Below are 23,739 nucleotides of genomic sequence, written 5' to 3' on the forward strand. Positions count from 1 at the left end.
TATAGCTAGGCCAAGTACTTCCACTCTTGTGGTTACTGTTTAAAAACAATCACTTTAAATGGTTGGGGTTCCCCCCCCACCAAATCTGAGAAAGGTTCTATTTTTCTTTAAGACTTCTCATGTTTGGAAGCATTTCATGTTTCTGACACAATGCACATTATGTAAACTCTGGACCAGCCAGTGTAAAGGTCACTCCCTGCCCCCACCCCCCGCCCATATAAAATATGTCTTTTACCCTTTCTACTCCTAGCCCCCCCCCCCCAAAAAAAAAACCCAATTTCTTCTTCCCAAACTGACCTGCAGTTTTCATAAAGTATCAGGCGAGTTTTACCGCTTACACATAAAGCACTGGGATTTAAAACAAATCCATTCACGCAAACAGCAAACCCTGGCTGTGCTGCCACAGCTCACGTTGCAGTGAGACCGCCGTGGGGCTCAGCTGTTGAGTTCTGTGGTCTCGTCAATCTCATCCGCAGTTTTGGACATTTTTTCATATTTTCTTTTGAAGAAGCCAAGCTGTAAGGTGATGTACAGTTTTTGCCACGTGTGAATTATTTTGTTATGGGGCCTCAGACCCCCTTGGCTGCCCACTAAAGCCCCTGTGGGAATCTCTGGGGCTCTGGAGAGGACGATGTGCAGACTATGACTTGGGCTCAGCTTTTCAGTGAGGAAATAATACACAGGATTGAACTGAACGGCATACATTTTCCAGGGTCTGGTTTTTTTGTTTTTTGTTTTTGTTTTTTTTTGGTACCTGAACAAAACATTCAGGGGTCTGGATAAAAGGCAGGTTGGAAAAAAAAGTATCGGGATCCAGACCTCATTTTATATATTGTATATAAAATCCTTACTGATGGTTTTCAGGAACGGATGTGAGAATTTGCAAATAAATTTGCCTTTCCTTTTCTCTTATGATGGAGGTAGGTACCACATAAAACTTAAGGTTACTGTTTGATAAGGAAATTCAAGACAGATGTATTCAGGAGCCCCATATTTTTAAGTATGATAATTTTCTTACCTTCCATAAAACTGCAACCAGAGCTAATAGCAAAACGATTCCAGCAATTACACTTCCTACTATAACTCCAGTTGGTACTTCAGCTTTCTCATGGGGTTTCATTATCGTAATGGGAATCTGTAAATGTATGTATATATGCAACAGTTAACTAATGGTAGCACCCCCAAAAAAGTGAGACGGTCTATTCAAAGTCTCTGATTTTATTAATGGTGGTCTAGAAAGGTGATGTCACTTGGTCAGGATCTCATTCCTCAGCTAAACATTGTGCAGTACAATTTCTAGAGAAAATGCTTCTGCAAAGTACAGGCAAAGAATACAAGTTTTCTAGTTTCCTCCCTTTAATTGTGTCCGTATTTAGTGGTTATGTCATCTCTGACAACTTTAGATGCTTTATTTATGAAATAGGAACTTTAGTTTCTGGCAGACAGTCTCATTGTCAAATGACAGCATTTGGAGTCCAAACTTGGAAGGGGGCAGGGGTGGCCAAGGACCAAACAAATCAACAACTCAGATGCCTTGTGATTAAGCAACAGCAGCTTTGTACCGGGCTTCTAAATATTGATTTCACTTAACTCTCACTCAAGAGTACTTGATGTGCATTGTTAAAAGTGATAGTTAATAGCTCAGGGCTCAAGTTGACCTTTTCAGTGATAAATTGTCCTGGAGGCTATGTGTGATCCTTTATGTCCACTTCCTGGGAATCTTTGTGACTCTAATAGAATGGCAGCCCTAAGAGTTCTAATGGTAAAATACCGTATATTTTATATACAGTAAAACCTTGGTTTGCAAGCATAATTCGTTCCAGAAACATTCTTGTAATCCAAAGTACTTGTGAATCAAAGCGAATTTCAGGAACCACCAGCTCAGTTGTGACAGTGGGATGTTCAGCATCACGGACTACTCCTATGGTAAGACATCGCTCGTTGATCAAGTTAAAATTTATTAGAAATGTTTGCTCGTCTTGCGGAAACTCGCAGAACAAGTTATTCACAATCCAAGGTTTTACTGTATATATATATATATATATATATATATATATATATATAGTGTGTATGTGTGTGTATGTATATATATGTTTTTAGTTACAGAAAGAATCCCTACCATTTCCTCCACAAAGTGTATTAAGAATACTAAGAACTACATTGTGGGCAAAGCAAGGTAACAAAAATCTTACTGATTGGTTGAATACTACATGACCATGGCAGACAAGCTGCTGCTTATCACAGAATTTATGAGTTGGACTAAATTTGAGTCTGGCCTTTTGGTAATTCTGTTACTTCTCATTTGTATTTTCAAGGGATAAAATAAGGCTTTATAAATTTAGGAATAAAGTAACTGAATTCATATAGTTCACTGCTTAATGGCAGTCATATCTTTACTCTCCATTCCAGAATCTCCCAGTCTGGGGTCCATGGATCCAAAGGGATCCACGAGTATAAGTTTTTTTTCTCAGATTTTTAAATGGACCAGAATTCAAACAAATTTAAGAATCACTTAATCTACTCTATAGAGAGATAGGTCAGATTATTATCTGGATTCCAAATATTCAAAAAATCATCTAGAATATTTGGATTCAAAATCTAGTTTCATAGACAACTAATAGTTGGTCTTTGTTATTTACCAATATTGCTCAGAGAAAACCAAGAAAAAAAATCTAAAGGTTCATTAAAATTGTTAATTTCAAATTATAACTTATTTACTAGTACTTTCTGGGGAAAAAAAAAAACCTCAGTAGATATTCAGATAGTCTGAACACTACATTTTTCTAAAATGAACTGTTAAAATATCTATAGCACTGCTAAGTTCATAATACTTTGAATTTGAAGTCCACATTTCCTTTGGCTCCATTTCTGATTTTCCATGCCCCAGCCTCTGAAGAGTGGGTGTGGGCCTTGACTGAGGGTCTTAAGCCAGAGGCCAAACAGCATCCTCTTTTGGAATAATTTCCCCTGGGACCAGAGTGAGATACCAGGGCCGTGTGTGAGCCTTACTCTCAAGTATGGAGAGAGGTCCAGAGTTCACAGGGCCATTGGCTTTTTAATGGCTACAACACTGGACTGAGGCCAGCTGCCAGGCTGGTCTTTGGGATAGAGTCTTAAACTGGCTTCTAGTTTGTAACAAAAGCATTAGGAGGAAAAATGGAAAGGGCTCTGCCAGCAGATTAGCAGAGCATGGAAATCCTGCTCTATCTAAATATGGCATATTCCAACCAGAGGCTCACTGCAAAGGAAAGTTGTCCTGTGCCAGCCCTTAGAACAGTGAGCCTTTGTTTTCTCTAAAAGTGCATTTCTTTGCAAGACCCTTTTTTTGTTTTATATCAAGGGGAACATTTATAATTTTCTAGGCTATAAGAACTAATGAATGGACCCTATACACAGTGCCAGTATGTAGCTATAAGGAATACTAAAAAAAAAAAAAAAAAAAAAAAAAAAAAAATGCCCTCTAATAAATGCCTTATTTATTAAGCATACTTAAGCACTTTCTCTTTAAAAAATACTGTAAAATAAAATCTATGATTCAAATAAGAATGACCTGAATGTTATGGCCTGTGACCTAGACTGTTTTGTGAAATCAAAAGAAGGAAGGAAGAGCTGGTGGTGCTGGTTTAGGCACGGAGGAAGGAGTCACAAATAAGATGAACCCCCTCTGTTGTGCCTTCTGCTGCACTGTCACTGCTGGTCCAGCTTTGCCAACAAGGGGAGGTGGGGGTGGGGAATGCGGAGGACAAGTACCTCACTGGACTTGTTTGAGTAGCAGATACCTTTGCCAAAAAGCTCAACCTCACATCAAGTTTTTAGAGTTTCAGTTATATTCTATAACCATGTAGGTGAGAAGAACCACTACTCTCAAGTTTTCAGAAATGGAATGCCTATCAAAGACCAGTGCCTACTAGGAGTGATAAGGTATACTCACCGTGACTGTGTTTTCTTCGATCACATATATCTGAGGGTTATAGGTGTTTATTTCTGCAGATGCGGTCAGCTGTACTGTCTGGAAAGTTGACTGGAACATAGAAATAAAAAACATGTTTTATCTTAGCAGAAATGAACACATGAAATTGGTGTGTTAGAGCAAATGGCAGCTCTGAAGACTCCAGAATCTTGGTGTTCTTGAGTTGGTGATCTGTGGAGGACCACACATGAGAAGGACCTGGGAGACTAAACACGTGGGGTGGGCGGGCCCTGCCACAATTGCAAATTAAACCTCAGCGGGAAGGGGGGTGTGGGCGTTGGGGATGAAGTCCAGGCATTGTAGGTTAAAAAGAGCTCCCCAGGTCTAACTTGAAAACAGTTAAAAAAAAAAAAAAACAAAAAACAACCCCAAAAACAAAGGTTTAGAAATGAAGCTTTTAATTGGGAAAGATCACAGTTCAGATTTTTTAAAACTTTATGAAGTTTTTCAACATGAGGGAAAGTTGCAACCTTGATGTTTTTATAGATTTACCTAAGTCAAATAATGGAATGGAAAATCAAATTAAAAATAGTAGAAGTACACTTAGACTTGACCATGCATGTCAGCAGCAGACACCCTGAACCTTTTGTCAAGCTACATAATGAGTAATTTCAGGTTTCCTAATCTAAGTGTTTCTATAAAAAAAAATACTGTATTTGGTGCAGACATATACGAAGGACACAGATTTTATGCTGTTACTAGTAACCACCTAACTTGAAATAGCTTTTACATGTATTCCTGGATCTAGTTACAAGAAGATTCTTTTTCAATGGATACATTATTGATGTGTATTTTGTTTTTTTCTGTAATGCAATTCTCGGGACTGATGCTTGCTTGAAATAGCATACAATGCCCAGATTGGAGAACTGCCTTCATATGCTCTGGCTACTAGGATTCAGTTTTTCTGGTTACCAAGGCACATGTTTCAACATACTACATGAGGTAATTTGCTAAATTATATCTGGGAGCCAAAAAAAGAATGCATATCCAAAAAGTGAGCAATTTATTTCCTCCTCCCCCCTCCCCCCCCCCCCCCCACCGCCGACTCCAACCCCCCAGTCTCTGATTAGTCTTAATTTTCTCAAGATGGAAGATTGCATCAGAAGTTACCCTGATCATTTGTATCTTAAACATTATTGGGGGAAACATTTAGAGTATTGACAATTGTTTCCTTAAAAAAAAAAAAAAAAAAAGGCAGTTAGGTAGTTAGGTGATGCTGGTTTCACAGTCCCTGTAGACTAAAAAGAATTTCTTTACACTGACCTACCTGCCCTCCCAAACCTGGCCCTTTGCGTACATGATATCCTGCAGGGTTAACAAGCAGTGGTAGTTACACCATGCATACCTGAGAGAATGAAGTAACACACCAGCTGGCATTCAACAAGGCTTTGCCTTAGAAATGGCAGCCAACAATGCCATTGGAAGCCTGAGCAATCACTTTGTGAGGAAATTACTTGCAATGTTCACTTGCACTGCATCAGAAAAAGAGTGAAAGGCAGTATGTTAATGGGCTCTACTACAGGAAATGAGGTTCATATTTCAGACTGGATCTCCTGGGTGGTCTGAGAACATCCATTTGGCTGTTGAAGTAGCCAGAAACAAGGTGAGAATAAACATTTGACCTTTCGTCAAAGAGGAAGATGTGTAGGGTGTGACAGACAATAACTCATGGGAGTTTTCCATCTTAACCATAACCACGTCGAAAAAGCATAAATACATTACTTCAGAAATTTGCTCCCAGAAATGAAATTGCTGCTCTTGAAAACTTTCGGGAAGTTGCTTTAAAAAGTCTTACCGTTAAAATAATACAGTTTTACACAAACTCAAAAAACCCAAATGCTTTTTACAGAGCCGGCACAAATGCATTTTGATGCACAGCAGTTTTCCTTCCCTGCTGGCAAAGGTTGCCAGGAAAACATTCCTTCCTCAGATCCAAGGAGATAAGAACCAATTGGTGAAATGTGGCACCAAACTGCATCATCTGGGATGGAGGTGTAGCTCACTGCATGCTTCCCATCTTAGAGGATTTGGAGGTATCTGCAAGCCTTGCAAGTAAATGTAACTAACAAAAGCCAGCAAGAAGAAAACCGAGCTCCTCCTCCACACGCCTACTTCCCTTTTCCCCTCCCTGCCTTTCACTGTTCCTCTTTCTGTTACGTCTTTATCCAAGAATATGTCTTATATTGTGGTTCCATGGACGAGTTCAAAGGGAACTTAGTCTTCTAATCTTAAGACTCCACAGCGGGGAATGGGATTCTTGCAGAGATCAAGAAGCGATTAGAAAACGGGGAATAGAGTTTGGGTGGGAAGCACCTCGAGGACTGATTATTTGTTTTAAAAAAAATCCAGAAGAGCCATGAAGACCCCCGGCACAGGGGTGTTTCAGACTAATTTTGTGCTGCCTCGATCAGAGCCAGTGTTGCTAAAATGAATAGCTATCTACTTACGCAGTCTGCTTTAAGAAGCCCTGTCTATCCCTGTATTTGTCATACCAGGCTGAGATTCTGGGCTACTGAAATCTCTGCCAAAAGCGGATATCACTACCACAGAGTCATAACCTGGGAAATGGCAGGAAACATTGACATTGTTTTGACACCTTCTTTAAACTTTTCATGAGACAAATGATTGAAAAAGCTGTGTGTACACTGGGATTTGACCAAAGAAAGGGTAAAACAGGAGAGCAGAGTAGTCCCATGGCTCTAACATAGGAAGATGGATCCTGATGTTGGATTCATCTGTGTGGTGGGTTGAGATCAATTAGCTGGGAGCTCAAGGAAGGAGACAGACATAGGCACTTTGATTTGGGCATGGTACAGGTGACTAGGGAGTCAGAAATACCAAGAGCATGAAGATGAAGACAAAGCAGGTGGCTCATTGTACCCCAAGACAGCACAGGGGATCCTGACGACATGTCAGAGACTGATGTCGTGGGTTGGCATGGAGTCCATGAAGCTGATGCTTTACAAGCACCCCAGATGATTCTGAGGCACAGCCAGGTTGGGCAAGCTTTGGAAAGGCATGGAAGCATGTTGGCTTCCAGGATATAATTGCTTGGAGTCATTTGGGCACTGCTGATATTAGCCAGAATACTACTTTTGTCAAAGGGCATGAATTTATTGACAGTGAACCCCTCTGCTCCCTTGCTATTGATAAACCCAACAAATAAAGCTTATACTTACTGCCGCAAAAGTCCCATTCCAAATTCTGGTAGACACATTAAGGAAGTACTCTCCTTTGACCTGAAGGTCTTTCAGCCAGCAGGTAACATTGCCACACGTAGCACTTCTACAGTTCTTTCAGGTTGAAGTCAATGGTAAAAGGAGAGAGTTAGTATGGACTTTAAAGAGTAAATGCTAAAATTTTAAAGATAGATAAAACCCAGTGCTGGGCAGGATCTAGGGAAACAGACAACCTCATGAACTGTTAGTAGTCATAACCCTTCTTCAGGAGATTGTGTCGCTTTGCTTCAAAAGGTAAAAGGTGCACACTCTGCCTGGCCATTTCCCATCTGCATGGAAGGCCTCGGGAGATAACAAATGTGTGGAGAAGAGTACATCGAGCCTGTTTATTGCGTCACTACTTCTGAGAGTAAACACACCCCCTAAGATGAAATAATTGTGTTTATCCACAACATACTAGGTAAGTAACTTATCGAATATACATGCACAAAATGCAGTGCAATTTAGTCATTAAACATAATTGATAAAGGGATGCCTGGGTGGCTCGGTAGGTTGAGCCTCTGACTCTTGATTTCAGCTCAGGTCATGATCCCAGGGTTGTGGGACTGAGCGTGGAGCCTGCTTATGATGGAGTCTCTCTTCCACCTGTCCCCCTCCCTCTGTCCCCTGCTCATGCTCTAACAAAAACAAAAACATAGTTGACAGTGAAACAATCGGTGGTTGCCAAGGGTTAGGGAGGGATGACTACATGGGATGCAGAGGAGTTTTAAGGCATTGAAACTATCCTGTTAGGATACTACAATTGTGGAAACAGGTCATTATACATTTGTGAAAATCCATAGAATATCTGACATCAAGAGTAAATCCTAATGTAAACTATGGACTTTGCATGATTATGATGTCACTGTAGGTTCATCAAATGTACCGCTCTGATGTGGGAGGGGGTTTGGACAGTGGGGGCAGAAAGTAGTTGGGAAATTCTGTACTTTCCGCTCAGTTTTGCCATGAACCTCAAACGGCTCTAAAAAGTAAAGTCTATTAAAAATGTTGTGACCAAATAACCTATAAAAAAAGGTACCATGGTCGATTTATGTAACAGTGTACATGTATCTTGGTATGGATGAATACTTAGAGATATAGAGAAGGACATTCATTAAATACTGAGTGGCCAGCTGTTAAGTTTCTAGAGGACTTTAGTTTCTTTGTAGTGTTTTTGTGCTGTTAGTTTTAGGTTGTTCACAGTTACCCCTTTTACAAAAATCAAAACATTTTCACAAAAATAAGGAAAGTGCTCAAAGATATATTTTGGCATACTCTGAGATTATTTCTCCTGGACATTTTTACATACTACTGTTTAGATATGTCATATTACACTGTAATTCTACTATAGTTACTTAAAAAAAAATTTCATTCTCCTATTTTCCTGTACCCACACCCCCCCCCCACCCCGTCCCATTCATCACAAAACCAGTGCAATAAAAGAAAACCAGAATTTCCGTGTTGTTCTTAGAGGAGAACTATGGTTTGTTTAGGGTTACTGTTTGCTAAACATTTACTATTTAAGTACTAGACTAGCCTCTTTCTCAAAGAAAGAGGCATAGCTCTGGAGCAGGAGATAATGAAATATTGGAAAACAGAGAAGGCGGCTAGAGAGGCATTTTAAGCAGCTAAATGAGATATCAGTGATGATGTGGAAGGGAGATGTAAGGAGCTTCACCTTCAAAGCACACACATGCTGCCCTCACAGCTCTTTGCAATGCTTACAAAGCGCCTGGTACAAAACAGTAGTTTCACATGGAATCCTTTGGATTTCATGAAATATGGAACATGTATTTTTTACTACCGGCATAAGTAATAGTCCCAATAACCTGGATTTGAGAGTGTATTTTCTAAGTCTTGATTCATACAGTCCATCAAAGCCAAAATGAGAAAGTTCTACCATAAGAGATGGTAGGAGAAAAGAAGTGCATTGATTTCCAGGTAAAACAATAAATCACCCAAGGAAACTTTCACCCCGTTAATCTGTCCTCACCAATTCTTTAATGTGCCGGAAATTTTCATTCTTGAAAGATACAGAAGAAGCTGTGTGTCCTATTTTCAGTGGATTTATTTCAGCATTACAACTGATGTCACCAGCCTGCAAAGAAGGACATCAAATCAGTCTCAGGAAGCAAAGTGATCTGTGATGTTCCTTTTAACATGTTAGGAAATCCTGTGGTCACATGTCTGGGCGGGGGAGGGATCATTAGGTTGCTTTCACATCACTGACCTGGCCACACTTCTTGTAGTCGATTAACATAAACTTGGAAGTATTCAAATCCTCCTGGCGCCACTTGGTGGGACAGCACGGGTGCTTACCTGGTACGTACTAAGACCATTTGCAGTACCAGTAGGTTGTGAGTGGTTTGATTCAGGGTTCTTTCCTGTGCCCCATTTTAAGATTTCGATTTCCGGTAGTTACCTATGCGCACCACAGGAATAACACTACTGTAGAACCAGCTCTAAGTGCCAGACTAAGGCTGAGCCAGTGTCCGGGGATTTGGCTACACAGTGCTTCTGAACCCAGGCTGCATGTTAGAACCACTTGGAAGTGGGGGCTTTTATGGAATCTCTGGTGCTGGAGTCTTAGCCCTGGAGATTCTGATTTAATTGCCTGGGGGTAGGCCTGGGCCTGGGCATGAGGCCCAGCTGATAAAAATGAGGAACAGGGTTGATCACTACCAGGTGGAAGGCCAGGCCAGCGTCTTAAAGACTAGCTACTAACTGCAGCTGTGTAGACCAATTGTTCTCCCGTGGTGGGTTCGACCTCATACTTGTCAGTGAACTAACTACTCAATGGACAGGGCTCTGACAAAGTCAGATCTTCACCTGGCCAAAACAAGGCTTTAGGAATAATTTCTACCATCTGTAATTGTTTCCTTATAACAGTATCCTGCTTCTGATAGGACACTGACTGCTACTTTCCTGGCACTCAGGATGCAGAACCTTTATCTTCTCAAGTTTTCCATCCATAAGATCTGAGACATGATCGCCCCAACCTCATGGGGCATTTCCATGTTGAAAGTGCACAATTTTATAGGCAATTCGGTTGCCCTTACCTGATCTGTGTGCACCCCAGTCACATACATCAACGGGTTCTTTTCTTTGGTGTATTGAGGGATGTGGATGATCACGGATGCCATGCTGACTGGAACACTTCCTGTTGTTACCTATGTAATATGGAAGAAAACATTCTGGTTACTGCTAGATCATGCACATGTTGCAAAGAAAGTGATCAATAACCTCTGTGTTGATGGAGGGCAACTATTAAATGGTAAGACTGAGGCCATTTGAAAGTGAGCCTTGTTACTTTGCAGTCACACTCGGGTCTGTGTGTCTCACCTCTCAGTGGAGAATCTCAGCCTCTACAGTTTGAACTGTAAGTTGTGACTTAGGAGTTTGTTAAAAACACCTGCTGTCTGTTGAGCTGGGCTACCAGGGCTGAAATCCCATTTGGCCCCTGACTGGCAGTGTGGCTTGGGCAAGATACTTAACCTGTGTATCCTTCCGTTTTCCTCATTTGTAAAATAAAAATAGTCAGCAGCTTAGTGTGTGCAGACAGCAGTTGTTCGCATGAGTGGGGAGTCTGTTCTAATTGGCCAGAGATCACGTCCTACTGGTTGTTAAACATTTTAAACAACAACCATAGAAATAATAGTTCTACCAACGTTATAACTAGCCTGCAAAACAGGTTAACATATGTAAAGCACTTGGTACAAATGCTGATACTTTTTAACCTCTATGAATGTTATTTTATTGTTACTACTGATTGATTAAATATCCCATTAAAGAAGTAGTTGCCAAATACTAGCCACATGATACAAATTCCATTATCTGGATCACAAATCAGGACTTCTAAAGATTTTTTAATCACCAAATCTTAAGGTTGTAACCATGTAACTAACTAGCAGGAAATGTAAAAATAAAATGGTATTCATTTAAGGTCGTGGATGTATTCTTTTTACATTCCAAATTTTTTGTAATTTATTATAAAATAACAACTTTTTCAAATTTCCCTTTATGTAATTGATAACAATCTTTAGATTAATAATTGCTTACTAATAGCCAATGGAGACTGAATGAAATTTGGATACAAATGGTTAGCTTCTCAAGTAGAAGTGGTCTCCAAGGATAAATTGGCATATTTATTGTATTCCAGAGACTTTTGACCACAGTAATAACATTATATTAATACATTGTTGATTAATAGTAAACATTTACTTTCAAAATATATCCATTATCTTTTATCCAGAACACATAGCTATGTACAAAAGCCTCAGCTATTTATTAAGAGTCTTAGTGATTCTCAAAGTACAGCACCTGGACCAGCAACATCAGCTATACCTGGAAACCTGTTAGAAATGTACATCTTTAGGCTCACCGTAGACCTACTGAGTCAGGAAGTCAGGATGGAGCCCAGTGATGTGCCTTAACATTCCCCCAGGTGATTCTAATGCAGCTCAAGTTTGAGAACCACTGGTATATTTCAACATTTTACTTTCTTCTTCTCTTCCTGGCTTCCTTATTTTTTCTTTCCTATTCTCCTGATTATTTTTTTTTTTAATGTTTATTTTTGAGAGACAGAGACAGCATGAGCAGTGGAGGGGTAGAGAGAGAGGGAGACACAGAAACCGAAGCAGGCTCCAGGCTGTCTGCACAGAGCCTGATGTGGGGCTGGAACTCACTCATGAGATATGAGATCATGACCTGAGCTGAAGCTGGATGCTCAATCGACTGAGCCACACAGGTGCCCCATGATTTAGTATTCTTTTGACAGGCTTACCAACCTTAACAGAGAAGACGAACTTTGGACCAATATCTTCAAAACTGTGCACGACAGAAGGAACATTCCCATCCGAGGAGACTTCATAAAAATTTATGTTGGTGGATCTGTTGGATGATGTTTGTCAAGTCAAATATCTTAGTTTTGCTGTTGTTCTTGAAGCGTAATATTTCTTTTATTTAAATACCTTCTAGCTTATATTAAAAGTAAAAGTTTACATTAAGGTATGAAAGCTTGCTATTTGTAGGCTTATGTTTCTCAGGCTAAAACAAATTCCTTTAAAAACCTATCCCTTCATGATCTTTCTGCAAGGCTCCTTGTGTTATATGTTTATCAGTTGTAAATTTCCTAAAATAAGTACAAATGTATTCCTTTAAAACTGACAGACCCCAAGGTTGCTATTATACTGACTGGTGTATTCATGCAGTACACACTTAGGCCTTGTTGATTGGATGAATGGATTTATAAGCCAGAGGATTTTCCACTTGGGTGGCTGAAATGCAGTGATAGGATTTTAGTTCCTGCAGTATTTGTTATTGGGTGCTTGTAAAACAGGGTGTACATTTTCTTTTATCATTCCTTCTCCCTATCCTTCTCTATTTCCAAACCAATTCTAATGCTTTTGGTCTGAGTTGAGGTTGGTCATGGTTTTCCATGACTAGTGTAGAAATCACCTTTCTGATGGCTGACCCAGAGGTTTTATTAGACTAGGCCTAGAGGTATTAGATGATTTGACCTCTTTGCTTGGAATTGCCAACTAGGGTTTCCAAATGAAGTGAGGACCAGATCAGAGGAATACCCACAGGACCACTCAAACTGCCACATAACTGGATACCCTTCCCTCTCCTCCCCACTCATTTCTGGGGCTGAAGCTGGATTCCAACCAGGATAGCTTCATTAGGACTGTGGGGAGTGGGAAACAGGCGTAGGAATCTGAAAAGCAATAGTTCTTCCTACTATGCACAACATAACTGCATAACTGCATATTACCTAATTCTTGAATGTTGACTCTATTTCCTAAAAAAATTTGAATTGGATATTTTCTGAGATACTTTTTGGGTTTCTTTACTGAATTCTTGTCTTTATGTTTAAAAAATTTCCCCCCAAATTCTCAAAAGGAAAATATGTCATAGGTAGACTTAAATAGATGTGGCATCTGTCAAGGTTATGTAGATGAGAGGGAACAATGATTTTTTCAGCCTTACATGGAAAATGGGAAAACTGACTAGAATTTGAAACAGAATGTCTGGCTGTATATGCATGATTTATTCTCTTTACCGTCCAGAAGACCTTTGTGTACCCCCCTAAGAACAGTTTCTAAATTAGTATGTTCTGTTTTTGCATTTTAAAGAGCTCTGACATTTTTCCATTTGTTACTTAAGTTTTCCTTAAGTTACTTAACTGTGGATGATCAATGTATTTATAAGCAGTTAGCTATACTCAGGGGGCTTCTGTTTTAGAAATAATTCTATCATGATTTCCACCCATAATACTTGCACAACATAACTGCATATTTATCAAAGTGGTTGCTAAGGGTTACACTCAATGACTGGGTAGGATTTTTTCACAAAGTTTGCAAAGATGTTAATTTTGGTGTTTGGTTTTTTTTTTTTTTTTTTTTTACAGCTCTACTTGTGATGGTTAAACAAAATAAATATGCATAACAACCAAATAGCTCATTAATCTTGAGTTGGATACATAGATCATGATCCAGCCAGGAATAGAATAAGTTAGATCTGTAGGTCCATATATATAAACTTCTCTAAGATCATATAAGAAAAAGTGAGATTAGGAAGGATTTTATTATTCCATTTGGGTAAATATGTGTGCATCCGTGTTACATGAATATATCCTGGTAGATAAACAAACCTTGCATCTGGAAGGTATTCAGAAAATAGCTGAGTCATGTATGGGATGACCAGAGCCAGAAGAGGCTGGAGGCATGACTTCACTTTATGGTATATCTTTTTGTAATGTTTGGATTTTCTATCCATGTACATTTAATGTCTTTCTTTAAAAACAAATCCAGAGGAATGATCTGGGTGGTAGGATTAGGAGCCATTTTAGTTTTTACACACCATAATTCCCCGTATTAATTTTTTTCATCTTTCAGGTATATTTTAAAGGACATCAGACGGTCCAATTTAAAATCCAATTTACCATCACAGAAATACAGAGCTAAGATATTACTGAAAGTGAAGTCCCACTTTCATCTTGTATTTATTTCATGTTGGGAAAATTGTCTGGAAAAATTGGCCATGGTGTGAGAGTGGAATCATGTAAAGGTTGTATTGAGCTAAAACATATAGGATAAGAATCAATGTAGGTAGGGAGAGAAGAAATCAGGTAATGTGGTAATCTCAATCTCTCTGGATGCACTGGTCTTCCATCCTTTTATCCACAGTGCAGGTCCTTTTGGAATCTGCAGTTACAGATTAATTTTTCACGGATGGATGACTGGGCTGGATCTGTTTTTGCTTTTGCTGTTTGCAGTTCACTTGATATAGGAGCATTCTTTCATCTTTGCTCATGTGTCTCTCACTCTAGACATAACGACACATTTTCCTTTTTGTTTCTGCTCGGTGATCTAGTGCGTGATCTACGTGTTCCATGCTTCTGGGGGTTGGGGCGATGTGGCGAACTGGACAAGTCCGTCACTGAACACTGTTCACACCCTGGCTTCTTGGAAATACAGTGCAGTGCATTTTCCAGGCACCACTGAGCTGTGATAGGAAAGTGACTTCATGCCTCACTAGGTAAAGAACTCTGGTTTCCAGCCTCGAAGGTGGGCATCACCTGCAGGTTGGGTACCTGCATGGCTCTGCTCTAGTGTGTCTGTGCCCGTGAACCTGCTTCACTTCTTGGTGGGGGTTAAGGTGATGCATCACCCTATTAGTACCTTTGGTATCCCACGTGTTAGCCACTTCTCAAGACACCTGTTGCCCTGAACAACTCATGATAGCTAGTACCAACTGGTATCATTTTGTCCCTGCTCCCAGGTACACTTGCTCTGGCCAGGCAAGATAAGGGAATAAAGCATTTCTTCATAGATGACCTCATTGGAAAATGCCTCGTTTCCTCTTGGTGGGAAGAAACCCATTATGTTAAGTCAGGAGTTTTCCACCCAGAAGCTAATTTTCTATGATTCAATTTAATGCTTATGGTGGACCTACTATGTGCAGATCATTGTGCTTGGAGTTCTGGTGTTTAGGGGTGGGGATACCGCTTGAGAGCTCATGTAGATAGTAGGAAGAGGCATGGAGAAGAAAGTGGTGCCACCTCCTCAGGGTCCGGAGAGTTCTGCTTTGACCCTTTGGGAAGGTTGGGCCCTCATCTGAAGGGCTGCAGAGGAAGTGCCCTGCGGCCTGTGGCAGAAAGTTTGCTCCTCTGTCTTTCTGGCATTGTTCTCGGTCAATAAACCTAAATAGCCGTGTAGGGTTTTCCTAAGGACTGACTTGTCCCTAAACTTCCTCTGTCCTACTTGACGAGGGAGAAACCTTTAATTCAAATTTTCCAGTTAAGAATAAACGTAGAGAGTCATGAGCCAGATGTGTTCCACACCGAGTGATATCAGTGGCCACAGGCTACTCACGGTTTCACCCACCTCGTTATGTGAATTTCGGCGTCATACAGCAGAGGGATTTTGAAATTGACCAAATTATCTGCCTTGTTTTCTTCAGAGCTTTCGCTATTGGAACGAACATTAGGAAATTACTTAAAGAGAACTATTATTGAAGTCATCTATCATCAATTCAAGACTTCATTAGGTTTTACCTTAAGGCTTGGAAACTGACAGATGCCTGATTCTGAAGGTTTTGAAGATTGAAGTCAAAGTTAATCATGAAAGTCACCTATAACCAAAATTAAAACTCATTAATCTATGGTGGTTTGTACTCAGAGACCAATTAAAAAAATGGTTCCCAGAAAAGCAAACTCACTCCAATTTGATCTGGGTTTTATATACCTTAAGCTTTCATCTTTGTAGAATATCTATTTGTCCACCTTGCTTCATTTAGCATGCCTCCCCTTTAGAATCAGAGGGCTTACCTTTCAAGTGACATGTATAGATCATCACATCACAGGCATATCTCCTTCACTGAATTTGACAGCTCTGTGTTGATGTGAAAATTGCTTAGCAGGGGGTAACAAATGATATCTGTGACTCTGTACATCACTCTGACCAGTGTTGGTCAATAATAAAGAGAGAAAGAGAGGGAGAGAAAGGGAGAAATGGAGCGAGGGTGGGAGGGAGGGAGAGAAAGGGGTGGGGAGGGAAAGGGAGAAAGAAAGAACTCTCCATATTGTATGTGCTTTTGAAACGAATTACATGGGAGAAAATCCCACTTCTATTAATAATTTACAACATTCAGATATTTTAAAAGCATCCTCTAAATACGCAGCTAGTTCTTTTGTAAGGACTGTCAAATAACGTTACCTAACAAAGAAGGTGGAATGGTGGGGTGAATTAACACTAGTGCCGAGGAGGGACCAGTGTGGATTTGAGGATGAAATGCAAGTTGTACCTGTTGCTCTGTCTTTAAAGCTGGGTAGCCTACATCACAGGTAACAGACTTCTGAGATGAAGCAATCTGGCATACGACTTCTGTCCCATCAACCTGAAAGACACCAAGGAAACAATGACCAATCAGTATTTTGCATGTGTATGTGCACACGTGCTTGCATACATGCTGAAAGATGTATAAACCACATGGACATCTTAGCAGAACTGGTTCACACTGAACTAACCTATTGTCCCCCAAGACTTGAAAATCTTATACTGTCCACATAGCTAATATACTATTTTTATTGCTAACAGGACACCCAATAAGCCAAAAGTGAGGTCAAATACTGGAATTTTCCCCCAGAAGTAAATCCTAGTTCTTCTATTTCCAAAGCACAGAATAAATTTAATATTTAGAAATGCTATCTTTATTACATACCTTTCTCTCAATATATTTGAAATTAGTAGTTTCAAGAAAAGAGAACAAAATCATATGTTGGTGTTTGTATTTTAAATAACTTAAAGAATCTTTTTTAGTTTTCCTTGTGTTTTTTTTTTCCTCTTTGAAATAAGAAGTTCTTATTTGGCACAGAAAAATTGAAGCATTGAAGTCAGAATAGATTTAGAATGTTAAATCTGTTAAGTTTGTGTTGACTTTAACTTGGATGAAACCATTTTTAATCCTTTTGTCAAGTAGGGAATTTGGGAAATCTCAGCTTTTCCCTCCTCTCCCGTTCATTGCTTGGTGGCAGAGGAGGGGCCAGAGGGGCGTGCATGGCCAAGTGTGTTCCTGGTATAGTGATCAAGTCAACATGATTAACTGGCCTCGCTGGAATGCATCATCTTGGCAGTAGCATGGCCTGTGGTTACAAAGCCTGGACTCAGCTGTGGGACTCTCATTTCTCGGAGCAAGTGCAGCTCGAAGGATCTGTGCGGCACCACAGCGGCCTCCTCACACAGATGGCTTGAGAAGAGTTATGGTAGGTGTCTGGCCAAGTCTCAGGGCAAAGGAAAAACTGACCAAGCTGTGAAGCAGGACTGGTCTAGATACAGGGCCAGGCTATGTTCTCATGTGGTTTAACTAGTTGGGAGCCCCAAAGTTGGGACTGAGCACACTGAGGGGTAAGGTGCTTCTTCAGACAGCACACGGCCCACCGGGATCTGAGTGTGAAGAAGAGGGCCAATTAACAACAAGCGGGAGACACAAGAGCAGTGAGCACAGGGTGTCATCACATACCGGCATGGTCCAGGAAGCGAAAAACAAGTTTTCTGAAAAATCAACAACAATTCCAGTGTTGTAGGCACTTTCCCTTTTGTTTTTCAGCGTTACTAAAAATGTTAACCTTTTGTTTTGGTTGCTGACAATAAAGGGTTGATCTCTGTTACAAGTGAAAAGGAAGAAAATTATTAAGGTTAATAGGGCCAGTGTTCAAATCCTTCACTCATTTTAAAAATAAGAAGATAAAACTCTTTAGATTTGGAAGACTGAGAAAGTTGTTTAATAAACTATCTTCATAGTAAAATGATACAGACAACAAAGAAGTCAACGCTATTGGATTTTCTTCTTCATTGACTTTAATCACATTGTAGGGAAAGGAGCCATCCAAATACAAATGTTTTTTTATTTCTTGTTGTTTTACTCCTATAAGGATGGTAAAAACTGAAGTTCAAATTTTAAAGATCTTTATTAGTTATGGATGTTTCTTTTGCAGTAAAAAAATCTCCATAAACACTCACTTGAATCAAGAGACCTATTGTGTCTTATTTCTACGTTTTACGCTGAGCTCTGAAGCAGACTTACTGAGCAGCTGACAGCTGTTGGACATCTAGAACTAGATCAGAGATGCAAACTCCATCATCCCCACATTCCTTGTAGAAAGGGATCTACAAAAAAGGAAAAACAATCCTACACATTTGCTCTGGACTTAAAAACCAAATTGTGGAAGAATATATGTAGTATTATTCCATTTATATAAAGCCCAAAACCATGCAAAAATAATATTTGGGGAATATAAACATGGTTAGCAACACCAGGAAGAAAAAGCATTGATAAATGCAAAATGCAAGGTGATGATTTGCCTCGGGTAGCAAGAAGAATGTGGATGTGATGGGGATAGGGAGGGATACAGAGAACATAGGTATTGGTAACATTTTTTTAAGTGGATGGTGAGCACAAGGTGTTTGGCTTTATTGAACACCTCTAGTGGGCCAGGCACTGCTCAAGGGGCTGGGAATAGAGCAGGAAAGACGACAAAAACTGCTGTCTTCATGGAACTTGCATGCTGATGAATTTCACACAGAAGAGTGTTTCATTTAGAAGACTAACAATTGAAAAGTTCTGCCCTAGGTAGCTTTCAAACAGTACCGCAGGGACCGTGAAGCTTTCTTAGCCAGTCTGAATTCCAAGAAGGGCAAAACACACTTACACTGAAGACCTTGGCCTTCTCAGAGTAGGCTTCGAGGGCAGGGCTGGTGCCAGGGTTTTCCAGACTGACGTTGACACACAGATCCAAAGAGCTGACAACATCAGAGGGCTTCTAAACACACAGAGATACAATGAAGCAGTTTTTTAGGGCACGGCAGCTTCAAAACAAGAAAATGACGACAAACGTGTTCAAGATTAAGAACACAGTCTGCTCTCAATTATGTGGAGTTACCCTTGTTTTGAATTTTCAAGACTCTGGCTTCTTTACGGTCTTAATTCTGCTCTTAGCCTCTTCACTATTAAGAAACCTAGAGACTTGGGTTCAGTAAAAATCTGAAGCAGCATATCTTAGTAAAGCTTGTCAGTGATCTCGCTATTCATACACAAGTAGTTTATAAATATTTAGAGGATCTGCCCAATTTTAATGCTTAAAGCATCTGTTGGGGCACCTGGGTGGCTCAGTCGGTTAAGCATTCGATTTTGGCTCAGGTCATGATCTCACGGCTCTTGACTTCGGGCCCCGAGTCGGGTTCTGTGCTGACAGCTCAGATCCTGAAGCCTGCTTCAGATCCTGCGTCTCCCTCTCTCTCTCTCTATCCCTCCCCCGCTCATGCTCTCTATCAGTACATGGTTCTTGGGTTGTTGGCTAGGTCTTTCCAGTTCCTACTGCCAAGATTTAAGATAGTCTTTAGATATCCTGACCAAATCTTTGGGAGGGAATATTATGATTTAGATGGGAAGGTGCTCAGGGCCAGTGTCAGACAACGACACAAGAACTCCCTTCCTTAGTCAGAACCTAACTTGCTCTGCAAAGCCAGATAAAGGGGATTCCCACACGGGAAACCAAGTCCCCCAAGTTTTGGCCCTCATGTACGTGAGAAGCGACACTGCCTTTTGCATGCATTAGATGAAGCGACTATCACTTGGCAGTCATTAAAGCCGACTCTACCCAGCTACCAGCACAACTTCTCCACTCCTCCTGCACAGCAACTTCACTCTGCCCTCAGTTCTTGTCAGGAAAGAACAGTATCTCTACAAATGGTAAACCCTAAAAATCCAATTTGCCTTTTCCTGATTAGTGATATTTGTTATCACCTAGTCCATTCACAGGCAGGATTTACTCCTGCCGTGAGCCCTTTTGGCGGGCAAGACTAGCATGGCGTCCTGACTGTAAGGAGAGGTTTCCTCAGCTGGCTGCAGGGTTGGCGCACAGAGTGGGTGTGGTGTTGATATCCAATATACTGTGTTAACTGAAACAAGATCTCTGCCCTGACCCAAACCGCACACATCTTCTAAAAACTTCACAAGGACACATTTGTGTGAAGAGGATATATATATGAATGACAGCCTGACTGATTTCATTCCCCCAGAATGGACTCCATGTTTTATTTGATCTACCACTTAGCGCAAAAATAGAGAATGAGAGCCAGCTTTTATCCCTTTAAAGAATCTGTATAGTCAGCATCTTAACAAAAAAGGTCCAGGCCTTCATAAATAAGACTTCTTTCATATGAACAAGAAATGAAAACAATCAATGGATTTTTTTTTTAACATTTATTTATTTTTGAGACAGAGCATGAACGGGGGGAGGGCCAGAGAGAGAGGGAGACACAGAATCTGAAGCAGGCTCCAGGCTCTGAGCTGTCAGCACAGAGCCTGATGCGGGGCTCGAACTCACGGACCGTGAGATCGTGACCTGAGCGAAGTCGGACGCTCAACCGACTGAGCCACCCAGGCGCCCCCAATCAATGGATTTTAATTCCTGTGTTAACTTTGTTTTTCCAAATCATACTTAACATTTTTTGAGATGGGATCTCTGTATCATCAATCTATATCAGAAATATCTGGGAGTACTCCTCAAATCGGCATATTCCTTGGACATTCAAATCCAAATTACTGGTGGTGAGGACCCTGAATATGCATTTTATAAACTTTTTTTTTTTTGGCAATTCTTATACATTTTAAATGCTGAGAACCATATTCTAGGAAAATTCTTAAGAAGTTCTTTTAAAACTGATTTCCTGAGGAAATCACACTTTCAAAGACCATTACATGGTTTCTAGGGGGAAATATTCATATGATTTATAAAATAAATTTCCTGTGGGAAATTTTCCCGAGAATTTTTCCTACTTGTGAGATTTTCAAAATTCATGTGAACTGTAGTAACTGTGGCATAAGACTAGAATAATATTTACCTCATAATCTACCTTTCTTGTCCTATATTAATTTAAACCCAATAGTGGAAATCAAAATTGGCATTGTTCATTTCAGCAGCTTAAAATAAAATTTTTCCCTGATAGGAAAATGCTAAAATAAAATTTACTATCTACTAAAAGCTCTCCCTGGTAAACATTTAAGAAAGCACTGTCTTTGATTTCTTTAACAATCTTATTTTTTAGCCTTTTGGTTGTAATTCCAAATATTTCTATGCTATTAACATATTAATAGAATGTGACCATATATTAGCATAAAGATAACAGGATTTCCTGCTCATGAACTTAGACAAGAAAAGCATTAATTAGAAGGGCAACCATTTTCTAACTTGTAAGCTTCATTTTTAGACTTGGACCATTCATTAGTCTCTAAGAGGAAAGGAGGTGACAGAGATGACGGAGACCTTACCTGTATGTGGATGATGTACTCAGAGCAACTCTGTGTTTGACTTACTATCATATTCTTCTGCAGGCATCTTTCATTATTTTCTTTAAATAGCCCCCTGGAGGTTACTCTGGATGCATATAGGTCTGCATCAATTGTGATGTTGTATATAATGGCTAGGATAAAAATCACAAAGAAATGTTAGTACAAACAAACTTTTACAGGAAAACCACCCTGCCTAATTGTATATTACTAGGTGAAGTCAAGGACTTCAAGAAAATATAAAAACAGTCTTTACATTGATGGATTGTGAACTGCAGACAGGCATGACATTTGTACTTCACACTCTGGTGTGACGTAGGTGATGTGGATACAGAGAGAGTGATTCAAAGTGTGGCTTGAAGCAGTGGGGAGAATAGTAGACTTGCCCCCAGGAAATCTACTAAATGAATTTGGTCAAATTACTCACTTCTCAAGCCTTGGTTTCATCACCCCTAACATGGTGATATGTTAAAGAAAGAAATAGCTACCGAGTACCTACAATTGAACACATTCTTGTATGTTATCTTATACAAGTTTTACTATAATCCCAGAAAGTGGATATTATCATCTCATTTTTCAGGTAATAAACACAGTAAAAGAGGTAAAATAAACCAGCTCTATTCACAACAGCTAGGGCATGGTCAGAAATAAAACTGCAGTAATTAAAAGAATTTTTTTAATGTTTTTATTTATTTTTGAGACACACACACACACACACACACGCACACACACACAGACTGTGAGCAGGGGAGGGGCAGAGAAAGAAAGGGAGATAGAGAATCTGAAGCAGGCTCCAGGTTGTGGCGCCTGGGTGGCTTAGTCGGTTGAGAGTCCAGCTTCAGCTCAGGTCATGATCTCACGGTTCATGGGTTTGAGCCCCATGTTGGGCTCTGTGCTGACAGCTCAGAACCCAGAGCCTGCTTCAGATTCTCTGTCTCCCTTTCTCTCTGCCCCTCCCTTGCTCATGCTCTCTCTCTGTCTCTCAAAAATGAATCAACATTAAAATTTTTTTTTAAAAAACGAAGCAGGCTCCAGGCTCTGAGCTGTCAGCACAGAGCCCACCATGGGACTCGAACTCAGAAACTCTGAGATCATGACCTGAGCTGAAGTTTGACACTTAATCGACTGAGCCACGCAGGCACCCCAAACTGGGGTAATTTTGAAATCAGAATTCATTCTTTCACTTTCCATGCAGTTGTGAAGATTAACTAATTTGAGTGTTAACTGAGATACTCTGAGGGAACACTCTCGATGCTTAGTTTAGGGAAGGCATGCAACTCTGCAGGAATAAGTTTGGAATCCGACGGACTTGGTTTGAATTCTAATTCCACCATTTATGAGTTCTAGGACTTTAGGCAATTTGTGTAACCTCTTTGAAACTCCATTTCCTCATCTATAAAACAGAGATAATACTACTAACCCAGGGAAATGAAAATGAAAAAAAATGCAATAAAAACTGATGTCAGTTGCCAATACACAAAGTATCAGAGCCTTCAACTAAAGCTATCCAAAATTGAGAAAGAAAACCTGATACTATTCAAAGCATCGGCTGCCTTATCTGGGCTTACTCTATCTTATGATTTTCAATATTTTAAAGATTGAATAGACTTCCCAAAAATATTAATTCCACAGGTTACATTTAAAATACCTATTAGAGATGTATAGTTTTTCTTGCTCCAAGAACTTAGTGAAATTCACAAAGGTAGATAAAATAGAAGTGAATCAAATGAACTAAAACTAAGTGGTGAAAATAATACAAAGAAAAAATAATGCCAGGGAGGGGAACATAGCTAGGACAAAGTTAGTATACATGATCATATGATTTCTTTTTTTTTTTTTTTTCAAGTAGTCTGGTAAAAAGGTATAGTCTGATGGGCATTAATTTTTTTTATGTTATTAACTTTTAAAATGGAGTGAGCATCTGATACAGTAAATAACAAAGACCATATGCTTTATAAGTTTAGTTTTCAAAGTTGTGAAGATGGGATTCAGGTCTTACATACTCTTATTGCCAAGCAATTAAGTGACAAATGATCACAACTGGCTTGTCTGTGTGGATCTGAAGACATCAAGGAAAAGGTACCCAATGGGAAGAAAGAGCAAGTTGAAGGGAAGGACATTCTTGAAGTCTGCTTTCGAGTGTCTGGTAACAGAGGAGTGAAGCCCCGTCAAAAAGTGGAAGATATAGGAGGCAAATCCATG

The 23,739-nt window shown here is 39.9% G+C and overlaps 1 protein-coding gene across 2 annotated transcripts in view; it reads right to left on the reverse strand.

Moving 5' to 3' along the window:
* Positions 1–283: 283 nt before the first annotated feature.
* ITGA2 (integrin subunit alpha 2) overlaps positions 284–23,739 on the reverse strand; it is a 110,394-nt gene continuing 86,938 nt past the window's right edge. For both annotated transcript variants that reach the window (XM_047871110.1, XM_047871101.1), the window contains exons 17-30: positions 21,520–21,671; positions 18,899–19,009; positions 18,274–18,356; positions 17,710–17,851; positions 16,495–16,587; positions 15,746–15,822; positions 15,576–15,659; positions 11,976–12,078; positions 10,248–10,358; positions 9,182–9,286; positions 7,150–7,263; positions 3,932–4,021; positions 1,019–1,135; positions 284–516 (exon numbers count right to left, since the gene is read on the reverse strand). In XM_047871110.1, the coding sequence (XP_047727066.1) occupies positions 436–516; positions 1,019–1,135; positions 3,932–4,021; positions 7,150–7,263; positions 9,182–9,286; positions 10,248–10,358; positions 11,976–12,078; positions 15,576–15,659; positions 15,746–15,822; positions 16,495–16,587; positions 17,710–17,851; positions 18,274–18,356; positions 18,899–19,009; positions 21,520–21,671 (1,463 nt within the window). In that variant the 3' untranslated portion in view covers positions 284–435. The remainder of the gene's footprint in view (positions 517–1,018; positions 1,136–3,931; positions 4,022–7,149; positions 7,264–9,181; positions 9,287–10,247; positions 10,359–11,975; positions 12,079–15,575; positions 15,660–15,745; positions 15,823–16,494; positions 16,588–17,709; positions 17,852–18,273; positions 18,357–18,898; positions 19,010–21,519; positions 21,672–23,739) is intronic.

The sequence above is a fragment of the Prionailurus viverrinus genome, chromosome A1, assembly GCF_022837055.1.
Source record: "Prionailurus viverrinus isolate Anna chromosome A1, UM_Priviv_1.0, whole genome shotgun sequence".
NCBI lineage: Eukaryota > Metazoa > Chordata > Mammalia > Carnivora > Felidae > Prionailurus > Prionailurus viverrinus.